The sequence below is a fragment of the Micromesistius poutassou genome (genome assembly GCF_964030765.1).
Source record: "Micromesistius poutassou genome assembly, chromosome: 11".
Classification (NCBI taxonomy): domain Eukaryota; kingdom Metazoa; phylum Chordata; class Actinopteri; order Gadiformes; family Gadidae; genus Micromesistius; species Micromesistius poutassou.
The window spans coordinates 13,285,639-13,298,217 of NC_140281.1; the positions used below are offsets into that span (position 1 = coordinate 13,285,639).

At 48.2% G+C, this 12,579-nt stretch overlaps 1 protein-coding gene across 1 annotated transcript in view; it reads right to left on the reverse strand.

Moving 5' to 3' along the window:
* Positions 1-12,579, reverse strand: part of prkdc (protein kinase, DNA-activated, catalytic subunit) — a 44,655-nt gene that overhangs the window by 14,625 nt on the left and 17,451 nt on the right. Inside the window, exons 35-59 of the mRNA XM_084475589.1 lie at positions 12,201-12,359; positions 11,501-11,707; positions 10,692-10,880; positions 10,423-10,527; positions 9,911-10,078; positions 9,336-9,463; positions 8,233-8,440; positions 7,612-7,790; positions 7,131-7,299; positions 6,855-6,920; positions 6,635-6,698; positions 6,371-6,519; positions 5,906-6,046; positions 5,416-5,535; positions 5,187-5,330; positions 4,948-5,099; positions 4,687-4,818; positions 4,387-4,498; positions 3,776-3,900; positions 2,962-3,111; positions 2,622-2,795; positions 2,206-2,304; positions 1,745-1,955; positions 1,123-1,306; positions 41-238 (exon numbers count right to left, since the gene is read on the reverse strand). Of these exons, the coding sequence (XP_084331715.1) occupies positions 41-238; positions 1,123-1,306; positions 1,745-1,955; positions 2,206-2,304; positions 2,622-2,795; positions 2,962-3,111; positions 3,776-3,900; positions 4,387-4,498; positions 4,687-4,818; positions 4,948-5,099; positions 5,187-5,330; positions 5,416-5,535; positions 5,906-6,046; positions 6,371-6,519; positions 6,635-6,698; positions 6,855-6,920; positions 7,131-7,299; positions 7,612-7,790; positions 8,233-8,440; positions 9,336-9,463; positions 9,911-10,078; positions 10,423-10,527; positions 10,692-10,880; positions 11,501-11,707; positions 12,201-12,359 (3,733 nt within the window). The remainder of the gene's footprint in view (positions 1-40; positions 239-1,122; positions 1,307-1,744; positions 1,956-2,205; positions 2,305-2,621; positions 2,796-2,961; positions 3,112-3,775; positions 3,901-4,386; positions 4,499-4,686; positions 4,819-4,947; positions 5,100-5,186; positions 5,331-5,415; positions 5,536-5,905; positions 6,047-6,370; positions 6,520-6,634; positions 6,699-6,854; positions 6,921-7,130; positions 7,300-7,611; positions 7,791-8,232; positions 8,441-9,335; positions 9,464-9,910; positions 10,079-10,422; positions 10,528-10,691; positions 10,881-11,500; positions 11,708-12,200; positions 12,360-12,579) is intronic.

Here is a 12,579-nt window from a genome sequence, read left to right on the forward strand (position 1 = left end):
GGGTCGAAATGACCCGCCTGCTCTCTGCTCCTCCACCCACCTCTGCTGCGGCTGTCCCCCTCGTCGGTGGGCGCGGTGAGGCGCCGGGTGCCGAAGCCCTCGCCCACGGGCCTCCGCGCCGCTGCCGGCTTTTTGCCGAACGCCAGCAGCGAGGAGGAGAGGGACTCGGAGCCCAGCGAGTACTCAGCCAGCGTGTCCACGCTGCTGCCCGTCAGCCAGTTGTAGGCCGAGCGGCGCCCTGCGGACCACAACCACACCGGGTCAGGATGGACTGAATAAGACAATGCAAGACGATAAGACCCAAAAGAAACACAACAAGTTGGCTAATTCAGTCAACAATCATGCTTGCATACTTAGTTTTTTTTTACAATGTGCCCTCTGTATGTCTTCTTTTATTTTCCATTTTATTTCATTTCAATTTTCTTACTTTTTAATAATGTTAATCTGTATGATTATTTCTAATCAAAAGCCCCACTAGGGACAAGTGTTGTAAATTAGCTTTTGCTAGAAACATTATAATGCGAACATCGGATGACTTGACTATGTTTCTGTATCTGTCCCTATTCAAATAAACCTTAAATAATAATAATGATTCAATTGTTGCAACTGAACTGTGGTTGACTGTTCACTTGTTTCCATGTTCTTAATGATCCAGCTTAATGAGCCAGGGTGGGCCGCCCTGGACCACAACAGGGTGTACTGTACCAACTGATCGGTCACAGGCCCCCACAGCTTCACCAGGGCCAGGATGGAGTAAATCACTAAAAAAGCCTTTTTATTTTATATAGCCCTTATAGACTTCAGTTAGTCTCAAAGGGTGCTCACAGGTCTTGGTCTCTGGGGGCTAGGGTTAGGAGTGGGTCATGAACGGTGGTTCATGACCCACTCCTAACCCTAGCCCCCAGAGACCAAGGGACATGCCCTTAACTATCAAGAAAGAAACCTGGGAAAGAGGGGTCCCTTCTTCCAGGGATGGTTAGGGGTGCAATGGGTGCCATATGGACAGACATTATAATAAGCAAACAGTTGAAGTAAAAAAAAGTTGAAAAAAGTTAAATTGTAGGAAAATAGGTGGGCATACTGTGCCTGAACGAATGGCATCGTGTGGTATGTTTGGTTTACCTCCTGCTGCCTGTGTTTGGGTGAACTCCAGGGTGGCTTGCGTGGCTCTGAGCTGGCCTCCGGCCCCGCCCGCCAGTGAGAGGGAAGCCAGGCTCTCTGCCGGCCCCTGGGAGCCCTGGGTCTCCACAAACATGGGGGTCATCACTGTGCTCCTTTGGCGCCAGTTTGAGTCGATCACATAGTCCTGAAAATGTGTGCGTGGGTGCGTGCGTTCGTGGGTGCGTGCGTGCGTGCAGAGAAGGGAATTAGTATTCAGAGTGGACTTGATCACTTCCTACACCATGGACTCAGGTGTTTCATCAGAGGGATGGACCGTGGTGATTCATCAGAGGGATGCAGAGGGAATATCCCAATACAGCTCATTAGTTTCATTCTCAATTATCCTGTTCATTTTGATAAAGCCCAAAAAACTAGCAGTCATAAATAGTCATACTTCCGCTGATCCACACCAATGCAGTCAGACTACTTAACTACTTAACCAAATTAGCAAAAATAAGTCAAATAGTAAAATCATGACCAACACCACAGAGGTGTAGTGTCAGAAGGAATACTTATATAAATGCCACGATCCTGACAAAGTGTTGGCATGGAGACGGACAAAGTTTCGGAAGACGGAACGGACCTGGAAGGTGCACTCGGACAACGGGTACTCAAACATGTTGCGCGTGAAGTCGGGGCTCTGGCTGGTCATCTCCAGCAGCAGGTTGGTGGCCAGGCTGAGGAAAGACCTCTCGATCTCGCAGCAGTACAGCGAGTGCAGCACCTGCAGCATGCGCTCCAGCGTGGCCCGCGGCAGACGCTTCTCCTGGCTCCAGAAGTTACGCACGTACAGCCTGGGAGGGAGCACACGCGTACACAACGCTTCAGCACGCAGGTCGGTAGGACTGAACCCGTGTTACCATCTACTCTCCGGTGTATGCCGAGTAGGAAATGGAAAATAACGCTTGACGCTAGCAAATATCAAGCACACTTGCTTACTAAATGAAATACCCTGAAAGAAAACATTTAAAGTCACATGGAACTACAAATCCCCCTGGGTTTCCCAAATGAACAGAAACCCAGGGGGTGTGTGCGGCCACTCACTGCAGGCCCTGGTTCTCATCCACGAGGCCCTGAAGGAGGGTCTCCTTGGCGGCCTCCTGGACCTTCACTGACGTCTCGTCAGCCATGCTCTCCTCATCACTAAGAAGAACCAGGAAGTCCCATGAAATAAACATTCCTGAAACCTAAGCAAACAATGAAGGCCGACATCTAAAGCACCAAAACAACTATATTCAACTTCATGGTCAACAGCAGTTCAGCAAAAGTATCTCTCTGATCAATGCAAACACCTTTGCTTGTACGCCAACAAGTGACATCCCCTTGGTGCCAACTTGAGCCAGGAACTAGCGTTGGCCCCGAAGTGAGTGCACATGGACAAAATGGCAGTCATGTGATAAAAGCCTTCTGGGTGGATAGAAAGGCCCAATAGGTAAGTAACTAAACAGCAGAGCACTAACCTGTAGTTGTCCTGGATCCACATGAGGATGTCGTACATCCTCTCCCTGCAGGCAGGGGAGGGGTGGGACACGAAGGCCGTCACTGCTCCCAGGACCTCCTGCATCTGCGGGGGGGTCAGCAGGGCCAGCACCCTGTGGAGGATGTCCAGACACACCCTCTGTCTTGCCTCGTCCCTGGGGGGGGGGGGGAATGGAAGAACAACACCAACACTCAGAGTCAGGCAGCGTTGACATGGTTGAGTCACAACAGAAGAACATAACTTGATGAATGATAATCAACACCAAAGCAGGGGGAAAGGCACATGCCATGTGAGTGCTGTGTGGTGGTGAGGTGTCCCACCTGTGGCTCATCATCTGCACGAAGCCCTTGGTCTGGAGCAGTATGTAGATGTCCGGGATGACCTCGGCGCGGCTCAGCACACACTCCAGACAGTGGGTCTTCAGGATGCCGTGCAGCTTGGGCAGCAGGAAGAACACAGAGTTCACAAACCTGGAGGACAGAAACAATGGACGGAGAGGTGCCGTGGTGAGGGTGTTGTCAAAAAGAGACACACTGGTCCCATTCATTTACACCTAGCCTTAGAATGGGTCTGCCGTGTCCAGCTTCATATTGGAAATTGCTCTCACAGGATTACAGAACTCATGAAACAGTGTTCCCCGTGAGGGAAATAAAAGAAAAGAGGCTTCATCAAGCCCTTGCGAAATCGCTTTGTTTTCAACGTCCCTAATTATGAAGTACCGTGGGAATAGGCGAAGTTACGTAGGAGGCGTTACATAGGAGTCATTACGCAGCTCGGATTACTGCTGTTGCATGTTGATACAACAGCTGTTGAGGATTTAAGGTTATGAGATGCTCAAAATAGGATGACACTCCAGGAAGCCAAGGCCATTTCCGGCTCGTTATAAGTCAAGCGCAATAGATGGGTATTGGGCAGTAGGATGCATTAACAGTAGTGTTGTATGGGGTCAGAATAGACCATAGACCACAGACCCCCCCCCCCCCCCAATGTGGTTGGACAGATCCGATCATAAATGCTTCTTGGGTGCATTTATGATATTCGCTTCTCCCATATCCCATTGCCCAGAATGTATGTTAATGCAGTAGTGATATACATATACACTATATACACACATATACAATATACATTATTTACCGGTCCATAAAAGGAGGAAAGTGCTTTGACACTTTACTCAGGCAGATGATGAACTTGTCGTCCAGGTCCTTCTTCTTCAGCTCCGTCACCTTGCTGGCCGCCAGGCTCAGAAGGACTTGCGGAGACTGACCGGAAACGACACGCAGGTTAAGTCAGCCAGGAGACAATGTAGGCCTACATGTTACTGATGAACTAATGATCACATTAGTGTAATGTAGGAAACGGGGGAGGGGGGGTACAATATGTCTTATTTAAAGCTGCTGTATGTACGATTTGAGTTGGAAAGACTAAGAGCAGATGAGAGCAAGATTTCGGAACTAAACAAATTAAACCAAAAGAACCCTGTTTTTCACCTGGGATTGACATGCAAGATTGACGCCCTGATTGGTCAGAAATAAGCCGGAATTGGTCTAAAATCTAAATTGGCTGAGAGGCCAATGGCATTTCTAACAAATGACACTCAAATGATAGCTCTTAAATCTTACATTGTGCAGCTTTAAAGGTACTGTGGGTAATTTTTTAAAAGGCAGCCTTGTTTTTTTTTTTGGTAGTTTGTACAAGAAGAACAAGCTACCAAAAAGCAGACCCAGGGTGACAGAAACGCTGCCTACCTCATCTCTCTCAGCCATGTTCTTCAGGATGAGGCCAACGATCTCAGCGGCTGCAGAGTAAACTTCTTTATAGCGCGTGAAGGACAGGTTGTTGGCCAGGGACTGCATGTACCTGAGAGACACACAATGCATCTGAATCAGCCAGGACATGAGCAATGCTCAGGAACAATCATGTTCTAGGTATCGAATGTTTTACCACATTGACACATGTGATGAGATCTCTAGGTAGGCTGCAGACTTTAAAGACATGTGTGTCACTTTCAATGGCCTTCTTGCATTGTGCATGCACTGGTCTGTCACCTGTCGTAGTCCACCCCGCAGGAGGCCTCGTAGGCTGGGAGGCTGTTTGCCAGGACGATGGCCAGGAGCTGAAGCCCAACAGAGTTGTCCTTACTGTTGGGGTCGCTGCCGCTGAACCGCTCGTAGATCACACTAAAAGGAAAACACAAAGGACAGGAAAGACTCAAAAGGAGAGGGAAGACAAAATGCAATGCAGTCTAGCATCAGGTCCGCCTCAGAGTTAAGCTAATGCAGTCGTTAGCGGGAGTACATGAGCCGCACCGGTAGGGCACACACAGACAGTCCTTCCAGCACTCCACCAGCGTGCGGATGATCTCCAGGTTGTGGCGGAACACCACCCTCTTGCTGTGGAAGCTGTGCTTCATCAGGAACTCCAGCAGACGATTGGCCAGCACCTCATCCCTGGGGTTTCCCTGAGAGACAGAGAAGTGAAGTCTATGATCTGACACCTGTCCCTACAACAATGAGCAGCGCCTGGGATACAAAAAAACACAACGCACCTTGGGACTGGCCAGGCTGATCCAGGAGAGCACCGTGACCACGATGTCCACCACCATGAAGTGGATGCCCTCTCCCCCGTTGTTGCCCGACACCACCAGCTGGAGCAGGGGCCCCAGCCAGTGACCGGCGTACGGCCGGAACACCTGCAACACCCAGCCAGCAATATGTAAACACTAAGCACAGAAGATGGGGATTGGTAAGATGCGAGCGGTGAGTGGGTTTGTCCACCTCCTCCGTGTTGATGATGAGCTTGGCCACGAAGAGACGGATGTTCAGAGGCGTGGCCGGGTTCCCCAGTTTCCCCAGCAGGAACTTCATCCATGGAGGAAGCTCTCTGGGCGTGGCTCCCTGTTCCACAAACACATTCAGACGTGGTACCTGCACTGAGGCTCTACTGATACTAACTTGATGCTTGGTCAAACACAAGTACTCTACTTTATTTATAAGAAAAAAATTATATATATATATATATATATTTAAAACCTTATTATTCAGTATTCTGAATATTCATGAACCACCAGGGCTTAGCATTCAAATGGTGTTTATATATTTCCAGGGTCTCCCATGCTCTTCAGGACAGGACAGCGAAGAGACACAAGGAAGAAGGTTGAAGGAGAGATTTGGAGTGGTTGGGGTGGGGAGACCTGGATCACTACGAGGTGCGTCGTCTGCGTGGTCGTGAGGTGTGTGTTTGTGTAACTAGGAGCGCATCCCTGACCTGCTCTACTTTGGGTGTGATGCCGCTCCTCTGCATGTGGCCAATCAGGGCCGTCATGGAGGCCATGCATTCGTGCTGATTCAGCTCGTCCATCTCCAGAACCACCGACACGTCCTGGGACGCCGTCGCCTCCTCAGTCTCCTGTGCACGGCGGTAAAAAATATAATTGTTAATGTGCATCTAATGTAAGATTACATGTACAGTTAACTTAGCTTAGTTTAGCAAATGTTTTGAGTAATACACGTAAACTTATATTTAACCAAAGCAGAACACATAGCTTATGCAATTGCGGTTTCCAAATGATCAAACGAGTAAGTGAACTAATTTGAGCCAAAAAACATTCTTGCAATAACCCAGTTGACCATAGAGGGTGCTGTTGCAGCAGTTACATTCTTTAGTGTGAGGGTTCCTCTTTAAAAGCAGTCAGTCAATACAGAGAGGCGGAGGCTGTGGAGGGAGACTTGCCCTTTTGGCGACTGTGCGCGGGTTCCCCTCTGGGTGCTGGGATCCGAGGGAGAAGCTTTGGACCCCCGTGGAGAAGTCAAACTGGCTCATCTCCTCACTCAGGCTGCTGTCAGCCATGTACGACTGGGAGGAGAGATACACTGGAGCCTCTGTGGTGCACAACACAGGTCTGTTGAAGCATCGGTTAACACTGACCCTATTGTTATATCTGTGGTGGTCAGGTAGTCAAGGGGTATGCAAGGGTCAGGGTCAGGAAGACTGTACCTCCGTTCTCTTCATTCACTTCTTTACGGATCATGATGTATTTCTTCTTCCTCTCAAGGGGGACCTATATCAAAAGGAGAAATAATAATATAATAATAATAATAATAATAATAATAATAATAATAATAATTATTAAGGACAGGGGAGATGTGGGGTTTGGGAGAAGCCGTGACGGAGGGACATTTAATAGACACAGTAGAGCATATCTGCTGCCACATACCTCGATTTCCACTGGAAAATTATAAGCCCTTTGGACATCGATAAGGTTTTCCAAAATGAATTGATTCTGGAAATAAAAAAAGTACAAATATAAAATAATTATCTTACAAGAACGTAAACATCTTCTACAGCTACAGTCTCACAGTCTTAAATGTAGGACAACGCGGGTTTATCAGCTCCTTAACAAGCATCCATCAGCAATAAAAACACGTCCTTCATTGCTTAACCATGGACGGCTGCAGTGTAAGATGGACGGTCTCTGAGGATCAGGGCCTACCTTCTCTGGCTTCTCGCTGAAGAGGAAGCCCTGGTAGAACTTGGCTTCGCTGAAGCTGCGGCTGATGACGGCGATGGCGCAGTTGTACGCGGCGCAGTGGTACTGCCTCCTAGCCTCCAGCAGCTGGCTTTCTCCGGCCATGTTCTCCGTGAAGCCCTCAAAACACAACCTGGTGGGCGAGACGGATAGCCTTGATACAGCGCAAGGTTCTACTGCCCAAACTAGGGTTACCGTCCTCTCTCATGGTTCCATTATAACAGTGCAGACCTGTTTAGTGAAACCAAGGAATCACAATCCATGTGCATTTACAGGATTATGTGTCATGTGAATGGTAGGTCTGAATCCGATGGTTACAAACCATGTAGGGTGTGAGGCTACATCATCATCATCATATCATCATATCATAAATTGCTATCGTGAACTGTGTGATCGCTGCTGGTGACAATCAGACTCATGTGGGTGTACAGGGGATTTGACCTACTTGATGAGGGCCTTGGATAGCTCGTTGCCCTCGGTGCAGTCCGAGCGGCAGTACGCCTGGTTCACGCGGGACTCCTTGGAGTACAGCTCCTCTTTGGGGAGCCGGGAGTACAGCAGCTCCATCAGCTTCAGGCTTCCCAGCTTCCTCAGCAGCTGGGACTCAAACACATCTTCACTGGACTGAAACACGGGACAGGAAGTTTTAGTGGATGGAGTAGGAAATCATGTCACACACACCCACGACGATGTAATAGCCTATTACGCCAGCTCTATTCTTGATAAGAGGAGCAAGTGGTTGACCGCAGAATATAGGTAGTGTCCGTACAATGTGTGTGCTTGTGTTATATAAAGGAGCAATTTTAAATGCTTGGCACTTGTTACCATGAATATGTGTACTGACCGACATTGATATATTGTTTCTCTTTCTTCTGACAAATATACTTCGCTTTGGATAAAAGCGTCTGCTAAATGCCCTAAATGTAAATGTTATATTTACACGGTTACCTACATGGTGTATTTCTGTGTGCAGTATGTTTGGGTTGCTTTGTAGTTAACCATATGCAAGGGATACGCCTGTAAGCAGAAACGTGTACGTCAAAAACGACATCTGGGAACAGCCGACCTTGGTGAAGCGTGACAGCAGCAGTGTCATGACTTCTGAGACGTTTTCCAGGAAGAAGAGGGCCAGGGCGCCGGGGCTGCAGTGGGAGGCCAGGGGCAGCAGGACCCGCTCCGTCATGGCCTGGAGCATGGCGGGCAGGGGCAGGTCTCCCCGCTGGACCACCCCGTGCACCAAGCACAGCAGCTGCAGCTGCCGCTCCGGGCTGGACCTGGGAGGACCGGAGGCTGGAGGTTAGAGGCTCAGAAGGACCTGCGAGGACAGCGGCGGATGAGGACACTAACGTCACGCGGATCAAAACCGGACCCACGTGGACATGCAGAAAGTATCAGTCATTCTGTGTGACGACACCTCATGAGGAACAATCAATCAACACGTTTACAAGCACACTAATGAACTGATCTTAAAGTGTAATTCTGGCGAAAATTGAACCCAGGACAAATTTAACTTAACAATCTCCCCTCTTCATACTTGGCTCTTTTAAATTAGTTGGCGCCTCCATTATATTATTTATAGTAGCCGGTAATCGACTTGTGTGGACTTCCTGGAAACATGGACCTAAGGCACAGACTTGGAAAACAGTCTTTTTCAATAAACTCCCGCTATACTAACCAAGTTGTTAATGCTTCGTTTTATGTATAGGGACCCTAATCATGCTACTACAGAGGTTTGGTGCTATTCTGAGCAATATTAGTGGTTAAAAAAATGTCGCTGTGCCCCTAGCCAATAACATGGAAGCCATTTGGGCTGTTACATTGCGCCGGGCAATCTCTATACTTGATTATCAACGAAAAAAGTGTCTGGAAGGCTTATTTGATGTGTTTACATGCCAAAACAAAGACCCTGGGTTAAATTTTCGACAGAATTACACTTTAAGCTGGGTGCAGCCAAAAATGTACCTTATCCATAACATTATTTTGGTTTATATTTATTATGTTTAATTTACTTTAATACGGAAGCATCCATGCAAAAACTAATCTGGACGTAGATACCTTTCTTGGTGCCTCAATGATTATTCAGCTTATGCAAACCATGATGTGCACGTAAACAAACTCAATGACGTACTTACAAATGGCCATGGTGACAGCCTGGGAAGGTTTGCTTACCGCTTGGCGATGCTTTGGAAACAGTTTTGAAACTGGTCCTCCATGATGTGTTTGGAGTCCCGACACAACACCCCAGCCAGGACCTTCAGCAAGAGCGGGCTTTGAGAAAGTTCTAGGGCATCTAGGAGCTAAAAACAATAACAACATGGATACTTAGGTATTACAAAATGGTGTGGTAACATTTAAGAGCTAAAATTAAGAGTCATTTTTTAGAAATGTCAGAGGCATCCATCAGCTATTCCAGCGGGAATACTTGGTGAGAATATCTATTCTCACAGAGAACAGATGGGGCATCTCTTTGCTGATCTTTATAGGGAATTAATCTTGCCTGTCAATCACATGTGTGTGACAGCAACACTTCTCAATAACAAAACATACAGTGGGATCAGAGAGGGAGTGAATGTTTATTTAGTTTAAAAATGTTGCCGTCTTCCGCTGTTTTCTGCTCTCTCTTTAAACTCTCCAATTTCACCGCAGCTTTAAGGTACCATGTTCCTCCCCGGTCTCATGGCGCTCTACGGCCCCCGGTCGGCCCTACGGCCCCCGGTCGGTCCTACAGCCCCTGGTTGGCTCACCTTGCGGACACAGTCCATGTAGTTGTTGCGCTGCGGCGATCCGCGGGGGAACTCGTCCGACTGCATGGGGAAGTGAGAGGCCACCAGTGCCTCCAGCGCCCCCTGCAGGACAGCCAGGGGCTCCTCGGGCAGGGTGGTGAAGAAGGGCAAAACCAGCAGGGCCTGGCTCTGTGTGTGATTGAGTGAGTGAGTGAAATGGAACAACAACAAATGGAACATCGCCTCACACTCTGACTGACTCTTGTAGTCATAATGAACCGTCTTTCAATAACGACTAAACCCAACAGATGCTAGGCTGTATAATTTTACATTATTGTTGACAAAGTTTGGTTGTGTTGTTTACAGTGTTGTGGTAGATGGTTATGTAATATTGAGTGCAAGAATTGACCCATCTTTGCCACAAACCAGTAAGACTTTACAGACAGAAAAGGTATGAGGGAGGATTTAAGGGTTGATTCATTCTAACTATTGTTCATGCAGTTGGCATTCTACGTCGCGAACGTGTTTGTTACCTTCAGGTTCAGCGGCAGGGTCATGTCCACCAGCAGTGTGGTGAAGGTGGAGAACACCACTTTGAAAGCCTCATGGTTGATATTGGTGCACACAGAGGAGTCGATCTGATCAACGAATAAATTATTAGACCACACAACATAAACATATTGACACAAAAATGATGTTATCATCCTAATCCTTATTTTATTAACAAAAGTACAGAAAATCCCACTTATGCATAATTAATGCATAAGTGGTGAGTGAGTGAGTGAGTGAGTGAGTGAGAGACCTGCAGCAGCTTGGACAGCAGCAGCAGTGTGGCGGTCTTGCTCTCCGGGGTGGCGGTCTCCGTGGCCCACCAGGACCTCAGGCTGTCCCAGCGGGTCAGCACCTGCTCCACCAGCCGGCTGCCCTGGCTCCTCCGGACGGAGCGCTCTCTGAAGGTATGGTCCAGCACTCCGTTGAGCAGCACACTGACCTGGAGGCACAGCCAGACCCACTCAACAACGGCCTCAAAACACTTACCTCTGCCCAGGAAGGGGTCGCTGAAACCATCATCAGTCAGCAAGACTGATGTACTAGTAGGATGTCAGCATTCGCTTTTCCATGAAGTTGTTCAGTCAATTACAAAAATGAGGCTCAAACATTTAAATACCCAACTAGATGACAAAGTATGTGATACAATGGAAAATAAGGGGTGAGAGAGGGGAGATAAGTAATTTAGCTTTGGTATACAAAACATTACAAAAACCTTAAAAAAGGTGCTGTAGGTACGATTTAAGAACTATTATTTTAGTGTAATAATAGTTACAAATGGCCTAGCCATCCTCATTTCTGTGAGCATCGTTTCTATGATTGCTACGATTAATCCATTTTGCCAGTCAATCCTAGGTGTATGAAATGCGACACTTCTCAGTGGTGGACAAACATAGGGTGGAGGGGAACTCTATTTGGTGGTGTTGTTTCAAAATGTCTCTTACCAAACAACAAGTTTGGTACCTACAGCAGCTTTAAGCACACCTCTCCACCGTGGTAGTTGGTGCATGACTGTAGAGTCCTACATCATCTGGACGGGTTCATAAACCTGTGGGAGCATACCATGCTGGGGTTGCGTGAGGCAGCCCTCATGAGGGCCGGCACGGTGGCGTCCAGCAGCCGGAGCAGCTCTGCGTTGACCGTCATCTGGAAGAGGCTGTAGAAGTACTCGCCGTGGGAGAAGCAGAGGAAGTTGTCGCCACAGCGACCGCCAGACAGCGGCACCGAGAGTCGGATGGTGTTGAGCAGAAGCTCCACCAGGGAGTCGCTCTGGCCAGGGTGCATCATGGGAAAGAGGAAAGGAGAAGGGCTGATTAGACACTGATTTCGTTATGGATCCTGTGGGGAAATTTGATGTTACAATAACCCTGTTCTAGTACAATAACAAAATAATCCAGCAGAAAGAGCAGAAAAACTGAGAGGGTGCAGTAAAGCCTTGTTTTCTGTTTCATTATGGATATATTCTATCAGAGGAAAACAAATTCCCCTTATTGGATGAAGCTTTCAGAAGGGGACTTATTTCTGCAATGGCCGTTCTACCAAGTGTTCAATTGAAACTCTCACGGCCGCTTTCTTACTAGTCCTGGCCGAGTTTATGTTCGCTGTTCCTAGCAATCACGCACATACATATCCTCTCTTCCAGCAACATGATTGGTCAGAACAAATACGAAACAAAACAAAGTAAAACACCCCTTTCGCCCTGATCTCCGCCCGTCTGCCTTGTGAGATAAGTCCAACCAGAACCGACCCTGTCCTGACCCACCTGCTGGCTGAGGGAGAAGGCCAGCTGGAGCAGGCCGTCCGCCAGCCTCCTGCTGTTGATGTCCAGGGGAGGGAGGGCCTTCCTGTCCTCCCCAGGAGCGATGCCCTTGTACACCGTCATGAGCAGCCTGGAGCTCAGGGCCGAGTCATACGTCACGTCCTACGTTGCCAGGGAGAGAGAACAGCGAAGCGGCCACGAATGAACAGTGATACATGAGCTGTGAAAGCACGCTAAAGAAGATCCACATGCATCCATCCAATGTGGAGGAAAGATGTGCCTGTCTCTGGGTGCAAGTAGGTTTGTGTGTGTGTGCTTGAGAGCTGGAGATGAGACATGTCGGTGTGGACACTGCAAGGTAAAAATAAGAACCAAGACATCC